The sequence below is a fragment of the Phascolarctos cinereus genome, unplaced genomic scaffold (genome assembly GCF_003287225.1).
Source record: "Phascolarctos cinereus isolate Bilbo 61053 unplaced genomic scaffold, phaCin_HiC Scaffold_5;HRSCAF=322, whole genome shotgun sequence".
NCBI lineage: Eukaryota > Metazoa > Chordata > Mammalia > Diprotodontia > Phascolarctidae > Phascolarctos > Phascolarctos cinereus.
Genome location: NW_027555958.1, coordinates 58,095,020 through 58,114,466, shown reverse-complemented (window position 1 = coordinate 58,114,466; position 19,447 = coordinate 58,095,020). Strand labels below are relative to the sequence as shown.

At 40.2% G+C, this 19,447-nt stretch overlaps 2 protein-coding genes across 4 annotated transcripts in view; one reads left to right on the top strand and one right to left on the bottom strand.

The window, feature by feature from the left end:
• Nucleotides 1-19,447, top strand: part of RBM15 (RNA binding motif protein 15) — a 37,109-nt gene that overhangs the window by 10,362 nt on the left and 7,300 nt on the right. Inside the window, 1 exon segment of the mRNA XM_078154974.1 lies at nucleotides 5,093-5,259. The gene's annotated coding sequence lies outside the window, so the exon portion shown is untranslated.
• Nucleotides 13,314-19,447, bottom strand: part of SLC16A4 (solute carrier family 16 member 4) — a 30,908-nt gene continuing 24,774 nt past the window's right edge. For 2 of the 3 annotated variants that reach the window (XM_021000988.2, XM_021001008.2), the window contains one exon: nucleotides 15,668-16,345. In XM_021000988.2, coding sequence (XP_020856647.1) covers nucleotides 16,191-16,345 — 155 coding nt within the window. In that variant the 3' untranslated portion in view covers nucleotides 15,668-16,190. Of the gene's footprint in view, nucleotides 14,036-15,667; nucleotides 16,346-19,447 lie in introns of those variants that run through there. The other variant, XM_021000995.2, reaches the window with a different exon arrangement.

The following is a 19,447-nucleotide window of genomic DNA, read 5'->3' as shown; positions in this document are numbered from 1 at the left end:
GAGCGATACCCCCACCCCTTCCCCCATATGTTTTTTAGAAAGAGATTTGCCATTAACTGATTTAAGGACGTAGTATGAACTAGACCTGTGATTATAAAATGACGACTCTTCGTTTGAAGTAAATAGCTTTCCAGATAATTGTCTTTATTATGATTTAGGTTTAACTGCTACTGTAAATAAAGAGCACTTTTAAGGACTTGTACACCTTTAAACTGAACTAGGCTACTTAAAAAAAAAGTAAGAAGGAACTACTCAGTGAAACAACTAGATCCTTTTTCCCTTGCTTAGTGGTAGGTCACAAGTTTGTATCACATCTGTGTACTAAAAGACATCCTTGACAGGAGCAGTACATTTAAGGTTCCTGGCTTGAAAGGGCGCATAATCTTTCTGGAGAGTAAGAGAAAGATGATCCATGTTGTCATTCTACCTAGAGGAACGTTCCCCTGTTTATCTCCTCCCCCATCTCCTTTATGGGTGTTCAGGATGAAATCCTTGATTTCACTCATCATGTTCATTTCTTGGTTCATAATCATATTGGTCTAGTAATCGACCTAGTCCTAAATTGTTGGTAGTTTCTACCTGAAATAATGCATTATTCTTTTGAATATACAGACTTACAGTAGACTTAATAGGGCCTAACGCCTGATAACCAAGGTGTGAATAATCTGACCTTCAGGTAGTACTATGTCCTAAGTAATACAACTCCAGTGACCTTTTTTTTTTTTAATTTTGGCTTGGCAGTAGGGTTAAGTGACTTGCCCAGGGTCACAGCTAGTAAGTGTTGTGTATCTGAGGCTGGATTTGAACTCAGGTCTTCCTGAATCCAGAGCTGGTGCTCTATCCACTTTGCCACCTAGCTGTCCCATGGGTTTTTTTTTTAAAGTATCAGAGTTTCAAAGCCAGCTCACATAGTGAAAATCAGTTTTGTGCAAGGTTCTGTGTTTGGTGCTGTAGGAGATAAGTACTTTACCCTCAGAAAGCTTACAAATCAGTTGGGTAGGTAGATGACACATTAAATGAGAAAAGCAACCAAACAAAAAAGAAATAACACTACAAACAAACAATAGAACCATCACCGGGAATATGAGATTATTACATGGATAATTAGAGAGAGAGGGGTCAGTTCTAACTGGGGAAATCAGGGAGGGCCGTATACATGAGGAAGAGGGGGTCAAAGTTGGGAGACAGGTGGTCAGTTGTCGTCGACAGAAAAATAAATGGGATGGGAGAGAACTAGTTTGAAGTTTTTTAGAAATGAAGACGTATTTAGTTTGAGGAGGAAGTCCAGTTGGGAAAGGTGGGATCAGGGGCTCCAGAGAGGAGTCATCTGGCTGGATGGTGGTGCTATGGAGGGGATTGTTGGAGCTCTGAGTGTAGGGGAGAGAGTAAAGCAGAGAGCCTAGCTTTACACCTTGGTGAGCTTCTGCATTTGAAGGGTTGCCAGAAGAGATGGAAGGAGCACAGTCTACTAGGAGAACTAGGAAATATCGCTGAAGGAAAGGAGTAGTCTTAAGGTTTTAATGTTGGAGAAAGTTAACAAGAATGAAGACAAAGGAAAGACTAGTAGATTTGGAGGTTTAGAAAGTCATTGTTAAATAGGACAGGGATAGGGACTGGAGCAAACGTTTACTGGCTTAGAACATTCTTAACCATACCAGGACAGTAGCTTCTGGGCAACTTAGTTGCCTAGAACTCTGAGGCTAAGTGACTTGTCCAGGGTCACATAGCTGGTAGGGGTCAGGTAGGATTTGAACCCACTTCTCATCTTTCTGTCTCCTATATCATGCTCTCTCCATTATGGGATAGATTATATTTATGTAGCACTTTTCTCCTGGAACTCAGTTTATCTCAGTTGTCCAATTTAGCCTCAGTGAAGAGCAGCCTTTTTAAAATTTAATTTAATTTAATTTTTTTAGGCAATTGGGGTTAAGTGAGTTGCCCAGGGTCACACAACTAGTAAGTGTCAAGTGTTTGGTCTGAGGTCAGATTTGAACTCTCATCCTCCTGACTTCGGGGCTGGTGCTCAATCCACTGCGCCACCTAGCTGCCCCAACAACCTTTATTTTAGAGAGAGGTAAACTGATCTCTGAAGAAGTTAAATGAGTTAACCAAGGATGCTATCAGTGGCAGAGCCAGGGACAGATTCTCGAGTTCTGTGTATATTAATTTCCAAAAGGGAGATGACTACGTTAACCTGAAATCCGTTGGCCAATGTGCCTTGAACTGAGAGTTGATTATGCACATGTTTTTTCAGTTAGCTTTGATCCTAGCTAGGCTGCTGACAGCATTGATACAGAAGGATTGGAGGTGAAGGTGAGTGTATGTGTATTGACTAGTGTTCAAAACCTGAAAATAAAATTATTTTCTGTTTTGAGTGATTTGTGCTGCTGCTCCCCATCATCAGCGCAGATAATTAAGAGTCAGTGGCTTCGGTGGGTGCAGATTTAGTCCTGTGTTTACATGATCAATCATTATGTGCCTACCATGTGCCAGACACATTGCTTGGTGTATACAGATTAAAGAAATGAGAATTTCCCATCTGAGAGTTAAGATAACACATGCCTAGGGATAGGGACTGGACTTTTGATTTCACCGGGGTTTGGAGTTCCCAGGGTGAGGACCTTCCTCTACCATGCTGCTTGGTACCTGCTCCGCACCTTAGTCTCAGCACCTGGAGCAGTGAGGCAGTTAGTGACTTGATCAGGGTCATGTGGCCACTTTGGCAGCGGTGAGGTCTCAACATGGAGGAGTATGGAATAGAATCCAGGCGAGGGAGTTAGGGGAGGCAGAAACTGAGGGAATCGGGAGAGATTTGCCATAGAAAGTGGAGCTTGAGCAGAGGCTTGAAAGGAGGGAAGGATTCCACGAGGCAGAAGGTAGAGGCACCTCATAGGTGTGGGGGATGGCCAGGGCGCAGGGATGGAGGTGGACCTGGACCTCGGTGATTGTAGAACATCCACTCGTCTGTAGAGATGGGCGCGATGCTCTTTCCTCTGGAGAGAGGTTTTTTCAACAGTTACTCCCTGCTCCAACTTTCTTCTCCTTAGGCTTGTTCTGATTTCATCCTTGACCACTTAGTTGAGCTGTGGTCATCAGTGTTATGGCCTAACGAGCTGTTAGACTTTTTCACATTTTATAACATTTAATTTAATGTCCTTAGACAATTGTCTTTTTCTTTGTTGACCTGACATAAGTTCCTCTTTGTAGAGTGTTATGGTACCCGAACCAAGTAAAGGGATGTTGTGTGTGTGTGTGTGTGTGTGTGTGTGTGTGTGTGTGAGAGAGATACTTTTAAGTACTGAAAAAAAATTTTTAACCCCATTCGTTTTGCTCACCAACAAATTGAAGATGACTTTTTTTTTTTATCCTGAAAGAGAGTCTTCATGAAGTAATCATATAGAGAGTCATAGAATTTTGTAGCTGGAAGAACCATGTAACATGTGACCAGAATGGAAATTAAATGCAAAAGTAATGCATTGTGTACACATTCTCCAGTAGATATATTTAAAGGAGTTACAAATCAGTCCCTCTTATATTTGAATTTTATTTTATCTTGACCATGTTATAGGTAGTAACTATCACAGACACTTTTACTTTACACTTAAGGAAAGCAAATACTTGATAAATGATGATTTATGAACACCAAAATAAATTTCAGTTAACCAGAACCCAACTAATCTGAATCCTCACTCCACAAATTTTGTTATAATCCATTTTTAATAGTGAGAAACTATAAGAAAATAAACTTTTATTTTGAGACATTTGTATAGTCTTGTACAGCTGATGTTCAAAATCCCTTTCTTCCAGAAAGACAAAGGTATTCAGTCGGAGTATTTTATTTATTTACTGTATTCTCAAGGTAGGGAAGTTTACTAATATGTATTAGGTTTCTAACTCAAAACTTCAGTTAAACAGGGAAATTAATCAGAGTGCCTGAGCCTTGGTTGCTTTACTTCCTGACTAATAACTTCTTAAAAAGTGATAGCTATTAGAGTAACTCTTGTGTATTTTTGCAGATAAAGAAATCGTTGTTTTGCCCTTAGTTGCTCATTTCCGTAAAATTCTAGAGCTGAGATTAAAAAAAACCCTTAACCTAATTCAGTATAAGCCTTTTCTTGATTTCTCTCATAAAACTGTTGTGCCTCAATTTCCTAATCTGTAACATTAGAGCTAATAACTGATGTACTCTAGAAATCAGCACACATTTTATAGTATTAAGCAGGGGTCATTAAACTACACTGAGGTCCCCCCACCTGTTTTTGTATAGCCCCGAGCTAAGAATGAGTTTTACATTTTAAAATACGTGACACTTTATTTATAGATGTTAAAAACTGTTCTTGACACTACAGCAACAGGCAGTGAGCTTGATTTGGCCCTGGGCTTCAGTTTGTTGACCCCTGGTAGCGTGTCAAAGTTTTAAAATTCTTATGTTAAACTAAGGGAGCTAGTAGAAATGTGAGATTTTTACAGATTTTGCTGTGACTTAACTTGCATTATTTTAAGTGATTCTGGGTGCCAGAAGGATATACTTTGTACCTAAAGTTTTTTAGATTAGCTTGAAAAAGCGAATTTATTTTTTCCATTTTAAAAGTTGGGGTATATAATTTTGTACTTTGAGAGTGGTGGTAGAGGGTGGTTGTGGGAAGTACTGGCTTTTCATCCCGTGCATCCCCCTTTGCTGGTGCTCAGCTCTGGTCTACAGTTTTTCATTAGGAGTAATAGAATCACATTTTGCTGGTGAAAAGCATTGTTTATAAGGATCACTCTTCCTGGATGCTTATACTTTTGAAGCCAGATAGAAAATTCATTCTACAAGATCTCTTTGGGCTTTAATTTGGTTGGTTGTGTGTTGGAGAGGAGGATACTTTATTTCATTTAGAGTGTACATTTAAAAAATACGATATTCATGTAGTGATGGTAGTTACAATTAAATGTCACCTTTTCTTTATGCTGTCTGCCCTTCAAGGAATATATAGCTCTGTTTCTGCAATCCCAGTAAATTTAGTTTATTCTATTAAAAAAATCTTTTTTAAAGAAGGGAGTATCAAATGACTGGTTAAACATTTTTTTTTCCTCCTGGGTTTCTTTTTAGGCACTACTGACAATCAAAAATGTAAAACGGGCTTTGGAATCTGGTTGTATTAACCAGCAGCTAAAAAGATGAGTTCTCATGGGCAGACTTCTGGCATGGACACTTGTCCTCCTGTTTCTGTAGAAAATAGAAACTGGGTTGGAAGTCAGAGCTGCACAAAGGGAAGGGTAAGTTTCCTTTAAATTCCATATTTTAAAACCCCCAACCTTATTGATGGTGGCATAATGTCAGTTTGAACCCAGGAGTGTACAACAGCTCAAAACTCAAGCTGTTATTGAGGTGCGCTGCCGATTTTCACTGCAGTGGAAACTGACATCAGGTCCCCCAATGAAATGGAAGGGTTTAAATATGGATACACTTTTCTAGGGACCCTGGCTCCCCATTTCTGGAGGAGCAGGGTTAGAAGAGCTCGATATGAGAACTACCTTCAGTCCCACCTGCCCTCTGGGACATGTGGATTTTGACTTTATAGCTTAGCCTGTTGCACTTCTATGATAAAAAATGAAATTAGGAATATAAAATGAATATGTACGACACATAAAAAAGTTGTGTGGATGACGCTCTGCTGGGCACAGTGAAATCATGCCTCTTTTTGCAAAATAACAAGAGCAGTATAGCTGGCTGATAATTAGTCTGTCTTCTGTGTCTTAGTTTCATAGGTTATAGTTTTCTGTTTGGGGACATAACATTTGATCTCCTTTAGGCAGTTGCCCCTTTTTTCATACAGCCTAAGTTCCCTGCCAGAGTGAGTCATTTCATTGCTATGGTATTTCACGGCTGTGTTCCACCCAGAGTGTGAGAAAAACCTCCTTTTACCAGCTTTACAAATTGTTTTATCAGTTGCTCCTAGTCACCTTGGAACAGCTGGTGTCCTCTCGCTAATTACTAGTTACACTTTGATTTATTCTTATTTCAGAATTCTTCATTTTTGTGATATCACTGGTCATGGTATGTGAAGATTAAGATATAGACTCTTGCCTTCCCAGAGAATGTTATTTTCTATAGTTGTGAGCTAACTTGGGAAATTTTTATTTTTTTAGCAGGGCTGTATAAAACTATTCTTAGGAGCAGCACAAGTAAAACAGGAAGCTTTCCCACTCAGGCAGGAAACATACATTTTAAAACTCTTAACAAGTGAGATTTTGAGATCTTTCAGAGTTCTTTGGTACCCTTTTTATCCCAAAAGGCAGACTTGTCTACAGTTTGGGCTGATCTTGAACTGTCAGTATGAAATTGGTTTCGTATAAAAGTGTCACTCTCCTGTTTTTTTTCATACCTTCACAGAATGTTCTCTTGGGCACTCAAAACCTGGCAGAATTTGGCTTTAGCCTCCCTCTCCAGGCTCAGAACCCATGATTCCATCTTTTACACAGTCTATTGTCCAAAGTGGCTTCCTTGCTTTGCTACATACACAGCATTCCATCTCTGGCCTACATGCTTTTGTGCGGGCTGTAGCCAGCCCTGGAATGCTGTTTTCTCACACTCTTCTTAACCCCTTGCAAACTAGCTTCTGACCTCATCGTCCCACAAAAACTGCTCTTTGCAAAGTTAACAGTGACCTGAGTTGCTAAATCCAGTGGCCTTTTCTCAGTCTTCATTCTTCTTGTCCTTTCTGCAGTCTTTGACACTCTCTTCTAGGATTTTCTCTCCTCTGAGTTTTCAGGACTCCATTCTTGTACCTATCTGATCATACCATCTCTGTCTCCTTTGCTGGGTCTTCCTCCAGGTCACACCCTCTAACCATAGGTGTCCCTCAGGGCTCTGTCCTGGGCACTATATCACTTGGTGATCTCATCAGCTCCCATGGATTTAATTATCATCTCTATGCTGATGATTCTCAAACCTATCAGTCTTTCCCTGACCTCCCTGTCAATCTCCAATCTTGCATCGCCAGTTGTGTTTCAGACAGCACGAACTGGATGTCTAGTCTGTTGACAAGGCCTGTCAGTTTCGCCTTTGTGGCATGTCTCAAATTTGGCCCCTTCTCTCCTCTGACATTGACCCATTCAGTTCTTCATCACCTCACTTGAGGGCATAGGCCCAGCAATTGAGTCTATGGGGTGGACATATATTTGTATGTGTGTATGTGTGAAATTACAGATTGCTTTCCAGAATGGTCTGACCAATTCAAAACTTCCACCAATACCGATGTGTTCATCTTTCCATAGCGCTTCCAACAATAATGACTCCCATCTTTTGTCATATCTGCCCATTTACTGGGAGGTAGAAACTCACAGTTGTTTTGATGTGCATCTTTTATCAGTGATCTTTTAGCATCCTTTTATATGATTGCTAACTCTTTACAGTTTTTCTTTTAAGAACTCTTTGTTCATAATCTTAGACCACTTACCTTTTGGAGTGAATTGCCTTTGGTTTTATATGTTTCTGTTGGTTAGCCATCCTTGGACATCGGTCCCTTATCAGATCCTGTTTGACTACTTTTAAAAAACAATTTTATTTTAAAATAAGATTTTTTTGTTATCATTTGTTTTAATGTCCCCTAGATTTCCCTCTGTGTTCCTTCCTTCCGTACTCTTAGAGAGCCATCCTTTATAGTAAAAGAATCCTTTCAAAGAAAAAATAGGAAAAGAAAAGAAATTCCACAAAACTGATTGGAAAATCTGACATGCAACGTTTCATACTCATGGACTGTTTTCCCCCATCTTTCCAGAGATGGGGACAAAGGTATCTTTTCATGTATCTTCTTTGGGGCCAGACTTTCCTTGTAATTTTGCAATATTTATTTTCCCTTCTTTATAAATACATTTATATTTATACCTTTTTTTTTTTTGCTTTTTGGTGAGGTAGTCAGGGGTTAAGTGACTTGCCCAGGGTCACACAGCTAGTAAGTGTCAAGTGTCTGAGGCTGGATTTGAACTCAGGTCTTCCTGACCCCAAGGCCAGAGCTCTATCTACTGCACCATCTAGCTGCCCCTTATAACTTGTATTTTTAAATTTCTCCTGTATCTCCTCTCTTCCACTCCGGAGAACCATCCCATATAACAAAATATTTTTTTAATAAAAATGAGAAAATGAGCAAAGCCAACTGATAACATCAAAATAATCCGCAAACATAGGTAGTATTTCATATCCTGGGCCCCAGTGCATGGAGGAAGCAGGATATCTTCTCATGTTCTCTGGGGCCATGGTGGTTTTGTGATGGTACTTTCCATTGTCATTGTGTGTGTTTTCTTGGCTCTGCTTGCTTCATTCTGCCTCAGGTTTTCATTATATTTGTCATCTTACAGCTTATTGCATTCACATACCACACTTGGTTGAGCTGTTTTACAGACAGTAAGCATCCACTCTGTCTCCAGTTCCTACCACAAAAGGTGTTTCTGGTGTTATGTGGAGCCTTTCTTTTTGTCAGTGACCTTTTGGGGAAGGTCCCTAACAGGGGGACCTCCAAATCTAGGGGAAAGCCTCTAAATAATTCCAAATTGCTGTCCACAGTGGCTGTGCTAATAACAGCTTCAGAACAGGGCCAGTGTGGTTATCTCTCCATGACCACTCCAGCAGTTTTCTTCTGTTTCCACCTGTAATCTCTTTGCCAATTTGAGACCTATGGGTTGTACTGATAAACATTCCTCTTATTAGTGCTTTGGGATTTTTTCACTTGGTTATTTGCAATTTTTCTACTGAGAGCTTTTATTTAATGTTTTTGACCATTTCTCTGTTGGGGAATGGCTTTTGTTTTTTTCATTTCTGTGAGTTGTCTATGGGTAGGACAATAGGAGACAAATTCACAGCCAAACAGGAAACAGAGGTAATTACAAAAGCCAACATTGATAATATTTGTTACATGGCATTGAAGAGCATTTGCACAAACAGAATTCATATATCTAGGATTAGAAGGGAAGCAGTTGACTAGGGTAAAAGAAACCTATTTTACTAGATAAATCTGAAAAGGGTTTGGTATTTGTGTGTGTGTGTGTGTGTGTGTGTGTGTGTGTGTGTGTGTACATATCATCTATCTTCTTAACCCATCTTGTATTTATGCAAAAGTTTTTAAAATTTAATTTATTTTAGCCAGAATTATCTACTTTGTTTTTTCTTTTTTGGTCAAAAAAAAAATCACGACCCCCCCAACAGTAGCAGTCAAAGATATTAAACCTGCCTTTTTCTGTTTCTGCAAGTTCTAACTCCACTAAATTTTATTTCATTAGTTTCACTACAAAGTTGACATCTTTTTGAATCTTGGCATTAAACAATGCACGTATTAGTAGGTCATTTTAGGTAATACTAGCTAAGCTCAGAATTTTCAGGTAAAATTAACATCAATCAGCAGCTATTTATTAAGTTCCTGCTGTGTGTCAGGCATTGTGCTAAGTGCTAGGGATACAAAAAAGACAAAACTTGATCCTTGCCCACAAGGAGTTCACATCTAATGAACATATTGTGCCTATAAGATGTGTACAGTGTAAATGGAAGGCATTTTCAGAGGTAAGGCATTACTGGGGAGGGGGCCATTTGAGAATCATTCCTAGTGCTTTAAACTGGATAGTTAGGGTATAACAAATATTACAGATCAATGGGGTACCTGACCCATTTGCAGATCTGAGTATCAATATAGAAATGAATTAATGAGCCCTTGCTGAAGGTAGAATAATATTCAGAGCTATTTAAAACCGTTTTAACTGAATGAAAATTTATTAAGGTATTTATTAAGCACCTACTGTGTGCCAGCCACCTACCACGTGGGTGATGGCAAGATCTAGCGTATGACCGTCTTTGTGTGTGACCGAGGTGGGGTGGAAGAAAACGGGAAGCGAGCAGGTTGAGGAACTAAGTGGTCCATGGTGTTTGAGAGAAGAGGGGAGGGTGGGGAAAGGAATAAGCATTTTTGTAGGCCCTGCTGTGTGCCAGACATTGTGCTAAGCACTTTACAAATAAGTAATTTGATCCTTCCAACAATATGATTTTATACACACACACACACACACACACACACACACACACACAAACACACAATGCTATGTACAGGATTAAGTAAGAAGTCATTGAAAGAGGGAAGGTGGTAGAATAAAGAGGGCTTGGGAAAGGCTTCCTGTAGGAAATAGGATTTTAGTTGGGTCACCAGGCATGAGGCACAGCCGAAGAGAATGCCCCATCCTAGAGATAGAGGCTCTTGTTCATGGAATAGCCAGGAGGCCATTGTCACTGGATCAAAGAGGACTTTTTGGCAAATAAGGTATAAAAAGACTGGAAAGGTTAGGAGGGGGCAAAGTTATGAAGGTCTCATGAAGGACATTTTGCATCTGCTCCTGGGGGTGATACAGAGCCACTGGACTTTGAATGGGAGGGGTGTGTATGACATGATCAGTCAGATCTGTGTTTTAGGAAAATCACTGGTGGCTCAGTGGAGGATGGATTGGAGTGGAGAGAGACTTGAAGCAGGCAGGACCCCCCTCCACCCTCACCCACCCACCCCTTCAACAGCTATTGAAGTAATCCAGGCATGAGGTGATGAAGGCCTATGCAAGAGGAAAAGGAAGTGAATTCGAGAGATTTTGCAAAGGTAAAATTGAAAGGCCTTGGCAGTAGCTTGGATGTGGAAGGTGATAGATGACTTCTAGGTTGTGAGCCTGAGGGATGGAAAGATGGTGTTGCCCTCTGTAGTAATAGGGAAAGAGGTAAAGGGGAAAAAATCGCAAGTTCTGTTTTGGACATGCTGGGTTTAAGATGTCTGCTAGACGTAGTTTGAAAGTCTAAATGGCAGTTGGAGATGTGAGATTGGAGGTAAGCAGAGAGATTGGAGTAGAAAAGAGATTTGAGAATAGTCAGGGTAGATAGACATGGTAATTAAATGCATGGGAGCTGTTGGAATCACCAGGTGAAGTAGTGTAGAAGGAGAAGGGAAGAGGGCCCAGTACAGAACCCGGAGGGATAGCTATGATTAGAGGGTGTGATCTGGATGAGGATCCAGATAGATAGGAGGAGAACTGAGAGAGAGGTATCCTGAAAACCATGAGCAGCAGGGTCAAAGACTGCAGAAGAGGTCAAAGAGAATGAGAATTGAGGGGAAAACACCATTAGATGTGGCTGCTATGAGCATAGAAGTCAGATTGTAAGGAGTTAATGAGTGAAAGGAGAGAAAATGTAGAAAATTGTAGGCAGCCTTTCTCAAGAGGTTTAGCTATGAAGGGCAGAAGAGATGATAGGGTGAGAATGAGTTCAGAAGGAACAAGTGAGGCTTTTTTGAGGATGAGGGAGACACAGTTTGTAGACAGTAGGAAATGAGCCAGTAGACAGAGATTGAAGAGCTAGAGTGGAGATGACAGAAGGGGCATTCTGTTGGAGGAGACAGGATGGGTTGGGATCACTTGCACGTAGAGGAGTTTGCTTTGGTGAAGAGAAAAGCCACCTCTTTGTGTGAAAGTGGGGTGATGGAGAAGAGAGTATCAGAAGGCATTTGAGTGATAGGAGATGAGGAGGGAGCCCATGGTGAATAGCCTCAATTTTATCTTTATTTTATTTTTTTAAATATGAGGTAAGGGAGGGGGGAGGGAAAGAAAGAGCCCTAGGAGGTTTGAGGAAGGATGCAAAAGTTTGGAAGAGCCCTAGTGAAGGGCGGGATGAGTTGATGAGGGAGGTATGGTAGGATTGCTTAGCAGCAGTGAGGGTCCAGTTGAGGTTGTGTAACATCAGTTTGTAGTGGACTCAGTGAAAAGTTGTGTGATTTTTCTCCACCTTTGTTCAGCATGTGTGAAGGAGAGAAGGTAATGAATGGAATGATGGGCGTGATGAGTGAGCCAAGGCTGAGACTTTTTGGTGTGTAGTCAGTGTGATAAGGGGGCTAGGGATTCAAGAGAAGAAGACAGTATGGAGTTGAACTTGGTTCACCAGAGGATCAAGATGAGGAGAAGAGCAGAGAGTGGCTAGTGTAGGGGAGATGTCCTGGAGAGAATTGAGGGGTCAAGGGATTAGAGGTAATAGTGCGAATGAAGAGTAGAGTTACCTAAGGGAAAGAAGAGGGAGAGGTGAAAATCCGGTAGGTTGTAGTCAGATGAAGAGATTTCAGAATTCTTGAACATGGAGGTGATATATTTGTGGGTGATGGCAAGATCTAGTGTGTGACCTTCTTTGTGTGTGACTGAGGTGGGGTGGAGGAATATGGGAAGTGAGCAGGTTGAGGAACTAAGTGGTCCATGGTGTTTGGGAGAAGAGGGTGGGCTGGGGAAAGGAATAAGCATTTTTGTAGTTCCTACTATGTGCCAGGTGCTGTGCTAAGCACTGTACAAATAAATCATTTGATCCTCTCAACAATCCTATGAGGCAGATACTGCTCTCATCCCCATTTTACAGTGGAGGAAACCAAGGCAAACAGAAGGTAAGTGACTTTCTCATGGTCACATAGCTGGTTAAATATCTCGGGCCAGATTTGAACTGAGGTCTTCCTGACTCCAGGCCCAGCGCTCTATCTAAGAATCAGTAGATGTGTTGAAATGCCTTTATATGAAGTTAGGAGTTGGGGAGGAGAGAAAAATTGTGAGCCTGGCATTGACTTGTTGAGGAAGGAAGGAAGCGTAGTGACCCGGAGGTATGTAGACAGCGGCTACCAGGATTTTGATGGGGTAGTAGATTCTGATTTTGTTTTACTGACTTTTTCTCAAAGGCAGGTAGGTAGGTCAGTGAATAGAGCACTGTGCCTGGACTCAGGATGACTTGAGTGCAGATTTAGCCTCAGACACTAGCTGTGTGACCTTGGGCATATCACTTATCTCTGTGTTTCTTCATGGGGATAATAAAATGGAGATCATAGCACCTACCCTACCAGGGTTGTTGTGAGGATCAAATGTCGTCATAATTGTACGGTGCTTAGCACAGCGCCTGATACATAGTAAGTGCTATAATAATGTTAGTTGTTATTATTGAAGTAGTGAATAATAGTGAAGAAAAATCCAGGATTGGAGGCCAGTTCTGAACCCAGGTCTTTATGATATGGAGGCCAACTCTCTCTCTCCATGAGGTTTTGTCTCACTGTAGTTATACTGCTATTATTTCTAAGCCAGAAAATAAAGCTCGCTCCTGTCTTGCCACCATGATGCTATTGCCAAGTTTTGGCATGTTTTCTTTGCATTAAGGTAGTATCTGCCACTCTGAAGGTGTGCAGTGTTTAACTAGCTTTGAATTTGCTGTTTGTTTAAAGCTAGGAAAGCAAGAAAAAAATGATCTTAACATTTCTAGGAAAAACTTTAAAGCAAGAGAAACAACTTTATTATTCTTTCTGAAGAAAGCACAGGTGACTGATGTACTTGAAAAATATAGCATGTTTTAAAATCAGGTTAAGAGAAAATAAAGTGAATATTGTTCAAGGGAATATGCTTTATGTGATCTGTACATTATAACACATAGGGCTATATTTTTAATAAGTTCTAGCTTAGATGCTTCAGTATTAACTTTAAATTTCTACCTAAACAGGCCTTTCTTTGATCAGTTTAAATTATCTGACAGACCTTACAGACCCAGCTGTTGGAAAGTCTTCAGAAATTAATTATTTTAATTTGCCTGTTGGGGGCAGCTAGGTGGCACAGTGGATAGAGCACCGGCCCTGAAGACAGGAGGACCCGAGTTCAAATACAGCCACATACCAAACATTTGACACTTACTGGGCAAGTCACTTAATCCCAGTTGCCTAATAAATAAATGAATAAGCAATTTTCCTGTTGTTCCTTTATAATGGGAATGCATTATGTGGCATTTTTTTTTAAGCAGATTTTAGGTGCATTGCAGTCTCTCCTGTCCAATTCAAGGTGCGTCATGATACTTCCAGCATTTGAAGAGCCTGATCTCTGCTAACAGCAGTTAGAATGGTTTAGTTAGAGAAGATGATCACTGTCTGCTCTAGCTTTGACTCATGGTCATCCCAGTAACTGTAGTGTCTCATTTTTACCATCTGTGAAACAGGCATATATTTGGTTCTTTCTGACTTATCGAAATGTCCTAAGGAAAAAGAACATGAAGAGGTATTTTGAGTTCTTAAGAAGAAAATGCACTATATAAACTGACTGTAGTGGTTAAAATATTTATTAAGGTTGCTTAGCTAAATTGAGATCTTATAAAATATACATGTAAAGTAGCAAATGAATGAGAAAATGTCAACCACCATTGGAAATTACAAAGTACACAATTATAGAAATCCTTAGCTTTTTTAAAAGTCCTAGAGCCTAGGTTCTTCTAATCTTTAAGCAACATGGATGATAAAGGTGCTATTTTCTTTTTTTTTAAATTTATTTTGATTTATCAACAATCACTTCCATATGCTCTTGAGTTGAAAATTTTTTCCCCCTTCCTCCCCCCACCCTCCCCAAGATGGCACACAATCTGATATACCCAGTAAACATATTTTCACATTAGTGAAGTTGTAAGTAAAAATTAAAACCAATGGGAGGAACCATCAGAAAGATGAAACAAAAATCAACAGAAGGTAAAAGTAAGTGACAGCTATTTGACTTCCATAGTTCTTTCTTTGGATGTGGACAGCATTTTCCTTCCCGAGGCCTCTGGAGATGTCTTAGATCCTCGTAATGCTGAGAAGGGTTCAATTTAACAATCTTAGTCATTGCATAACGTGGCTGTTATTGTGTACAAAGTCCTCTTGGTTCTGCTCACTTCACTCAGCATCAGACCATATAAGTCTTTCCAGGTTTTTCTGAAGTCAGCATGTTCATCATTTCTTATAGCACAATAGCATTCCATTACATTCACATACCACAACTTACTCAGCCATTCCCCAACTGATGGGCATCCTCTCAATTTCCAATTCTTTGCCACCACAAAAAGAGCTGCTATGAATATTTTTGTACATGTGAGTGCTTTTCCCATTTGTTTGATCTCTTTGGGATATAGCCCTAGAAGTGCTATTGCTGGATCAAAGGGTATGCACATTTTTGTAGCCCTTTGGGCATAGTTCCAAATTGTTCTCCAAAATGGTTGGATCATTTCACAACTCCACCAACAATGTATTAGTGTTCCAATTTTCCCACATCTTCAGCATTTATCATTTTCCTGTTTTGTCATGTTGGCCAATCTGATAGGTGTGATGTGGTACCTCAGAGTTGTTTGGATTTGCATTTCTCTAATCAATAACGATTTAGAGCATTTTTTCATATGACCATAGATGGCTTTAATTTCTTCATCTGAGAACTGTCTGTTCATATCTAAAGGTGCTATTTTCTAGAGAAGGATCTAGACCTTTTATGTATTGCTTGGACTGGTAAAGTAGAGTCTGTGTGAATCTGAATTAAGAACGTAACCATTCTTTAGCTAGTCCTGCTTCCAAGCAGGGGCCTACAAGTGAAGCAGTCTCCGAAGGACTTCTCTAGGAGTGTTTGTCCTTTTAGGGAAGTATAGTTACTGCTCTAGGGCAAAAAGCTGTCTGAAGAAGAGGAGGGGCAGTTCTTTTCAGCCACTAATCAGTCCAGTGCTGTTGTGTGACCATGTTGCTGAGGATGCTAGCCCCACTTTATTTCTCCCCTTGAAGGCAAGCAAAACCATGGGCAAAAAGATTTGGTCCACAAACCCAATTGGCCCAGTGTGGTGAATGTTAATAAGCTACACAAAAAGGAGGAGAAAACATCAAGCTAGAATGTGTGTGCCACAAAGAAATTAAACCACTATTCTGGTTCCAAAGAAACACCCTGAATTCAAGCTAGGATAGTGGTTCTCTTGATTAGCTTTGTGGGAAAATAATAGTGCTTTACAGGAAGAAAAAAGATGCTTCAAATGATTTGGAAACAAATTACAAATATATTAAAATCTTTTTGCAGATCAATGTATAAATAAAAATGGAAAAATCTAGGATCATATGTTGGACTAATTCTGCTAATTTACCACTTATTTGAACCACAGGACTATTGATTTTAGAGCTGTCTGGTGGTGGCAGAATACCAGTCCACACTGACATGGGTTAGATTAGACCACTGGGATTAAACTGTAATTTTAATTGAAAGTCTAGTTTTAACTTCTTCGTTGGCTAAATAGAGATAACTTTTTCTTAATGCCGGTCAGGGATCTCTCTCTCTCTCTCTTTTGTTTTGTTTTGTTTTTTCTGGGCATTAGTGATTGCAGGCTTTCGTTTGAATCTTTTGTTTTGTTCCTATTTGGTTGAAGTCGTCCTCTGCTGCTCAGCCCATCTCTTTGCCCATCTTGTGGCCAGGGGCACAAAGAACAGAGAAACTGATGAGAGCAGATAGCACATCCCAGAAAATAAAAAGGAATAGGCATACGTCTGGGTGTTGTCATGTAGCCAGCCTGGAGAGAAAGAGACATTTCTATAAAGCAGACTGTGCTTGACAGTGATAAAGTAAGAGACTCTTCTTGACCAGAACCTACTTGAAAGAGCTGTACTGTCCTTCAGTTATTAGGGGCTTTGTTTGGTTTATTTGGGACCTCACATAGACTTCATCAACTCAGTCAAGTCTTAAGCCAAAATTTGGAGATTTAAAAAAATGGGATTCAGTTTTGAAAATGACATGCAGGTAACAAACATCAGAGAATTCAGAGTATGGTACTTGAAACCATGAAAAACTATTCTGTATAGCCTCTGATAAATTCAGAGTTCTCTTTAATGGAAGTATATTTAAGATAAATTCCATATACATTGCAACCTAATTTTAAGAAATCTGAGGTTTACTTCGGTATAGGATAAAGCGTCCAGAATTCACATTCTAAAGTTTTATCACAAATGGGGTTCTGCTGTCTACTGACATAGCAGATGACTAGGATGATAAAAGCCAGAGGAGAGTCGTTTCACATTACTGTATAGCTTGATCAGGCTTTTAGACTCTATAGCCCTGATTTTTGGTTCAGGGTATGTGACATGTGGACCAGGTAGTTACTAGAATGATTTCCTTGTTCCTGCCCTAAAGCAGCAGTGTGACTGTGCCCTCATTGTGCTCCTATCTGTAACTTCCTAAGTCATCTAAGTTAGCTGTGTTGGCAGAGGAAAGACTGGCCATCTCCGGTCTCCCAAATTCTTGGGGGTTATAAAGAGAAACCTCCTGGGCCATATACCCCATTTTTTGTTGTTAGGCATCTGCTTGGCATATGGAAGATGTTGCTTATCACTGCCTTCAAAAGAATACGTGAAGAAATTCACTATTTTTGAAGTCCAGTAAAACCTTGAGCCAACACTGTGGTGAACCTGTAAGTAAAGGGACAGCTGAAGACAGCCCTATTTATGCCTTTGGTTGTCAAAAGAATGAACTTAGCTTTAGTGAGCTTTGCTAGCAATAGCCTAGAAGTAGTATTGATAGACTAAAGGCGCTCATTTTGTGTTTGTGGTTGTAAAAACACAACACAACTCTGTCATTCCATTAAAGTATCTCTTTTTCTTTCAAGTGATGGGTGTGTTGGGTTATATCACTTTCTGTTCCCTTAAGTGGCAGTTCTAAAGCACTAAAAATGTATTTTTTGCTTCTGGTTTTGATTTGCCAGTATGACAATTGATATTTCTTTAAAAGCCCCCAAACTTAAATGAAATCAAGCTGCTTTTTATTCATTACTTGGATTCCCCCTTCTTTGGCTCTTTGGTCATCAGTAGGAAAAAAAAGGTAACCTTGCTGTTAAAATAACCATTTTCAATCCACTCTACAAAAGGAAGGCTTCTTTGACAAGTTGTACTGATCATGACCAAATTATAGAACTTTAGACTTAATGATGTGGTCAACATCCCATCTGGTTGCTACCACCATGCCTTCTTTGTACCTTTTAAAGAGGAGGCTAGCTGGCAAAAATACTCACTTTCTTTACAATCTTTTCCTTCCAGATTCAGTGATCTTAAAATTTTGGGAGAATCAAAAATAGATCTTTAGGGAAAGGTCGGCAATCTCTGGTCTGTCCATTTGAGAGTGGTTACTGATATTTTAAGGAAATATCTTGAATGTTGTTTAAAAATAGAGATGAAGATGAGTGGGAGGAACAAGAAAGAAGGTGGAGAAGGAATTTGGCATCAGCCATTGGATTAGTATTGATTTTTACAAGCAAGGCAGCCAGGTGATAAGGCTAAGTGAAGATAAAATGTTTTACTGTGGCAGGTAGTTCTGGGATGTGTTTCAGAAAGCTCTATATCAAAAAGGGCTTAAACAAAAATATCAGTCAGTGCATTTCCCCAACCTCATTTAATGAGTAAGGTCTATTCATCTCTTCTAGCCTTTGCTGTCCAGAATGGCAGGTCAAGGGGTACTTAGTGGACTGCCAAGTCTAGCCAGGTAAGAAAACAGTAAGATCAGTTTGGCAGATTTATCAGGACTGAGAATGCTATTGATTCCTTTTACAGAATATTCAGAATATTAGACAGTGGTAGTAAACCCTGACTCTGAAGCTTCTAGATGGTTGGGGTGTCTAGAATAGAGATGTATGTGCAAGAGACATGGTTTGAGTTACGGGTCAGAAGGTGACATGGTCGTGTTTCAGATAGTACTCACGAAAGTCCGATGAGTCTGAGTGTCTACTTTATGTTGAATAGTGCATTACAGCAGCCAAACTGCCTCTGCCTTGAAAGTTACCTGATTTGTGTTACCTCAAGAACAGCAGCATAGAGGCAAAATACAGCACAGTGACTGTGCCTGGCTTATTTCTGTTTATGGCTATGGGACTTGGACCCTGCTGTTGTGATGCTTGGGTAAAAGAACTCCTCTTATTTCAGCGTCCAGGATATTAAAGTCTTGATAGCGAAACTTGACCGCACAATTGAAAGCGAGATGCTTTGAATGCTTTTGGAGACATCAGTGTCCCCAAGAGAAGTCCTGAAGAAGGACAGACTAAGCTATGTACTTTTACCAAGTCTTCACTGAGTAATTCTTTTCATTAAATTGTTAGCTGCAGGATTCCGTAGAGACTTGGGCCTTGGCAGTATCTTGCATGTAATAAGTGCTTGTTGAGTTGTGGTGAGTGCTGGACTGAGCTTTCCTAAATTTATTTCATAGGGAGTACTGTTTTCTATTCCTGTTCTCTCACATCTTCCACCTGAACTGAAAAGCCTCACACTTAAAAAAGATACACCTGCCTTTTTCTGGAAGGTATTAGGCACATTAAAACTCCTCCCACCCACCTTCTTGACATTCCCGGGGATGGGTTATCCCCTACATAGGAACTCTCAAGTTGCTATAGCTGTTTATCAAGCCCCACCCTTGTGGGGACCTGGGGCCCCAGAGGACCCTGCATAAATAATCTCTTCCCTGTCCAACAGGGGAGTGTTGTGGCTATGGGCTGTGTGTGTGTGTGTGTGTGTGTGTGTGTGTGTGTGTGTGTGTGAGAGAGAGAGAGAGAGTGTGTGAGAGTGTGTGTGTGTGTGTGTGTGTGTGTGTGTGTGTGTGTGTGTGTGTGTGTGTTTTGTAGCTTTCATCCCACACT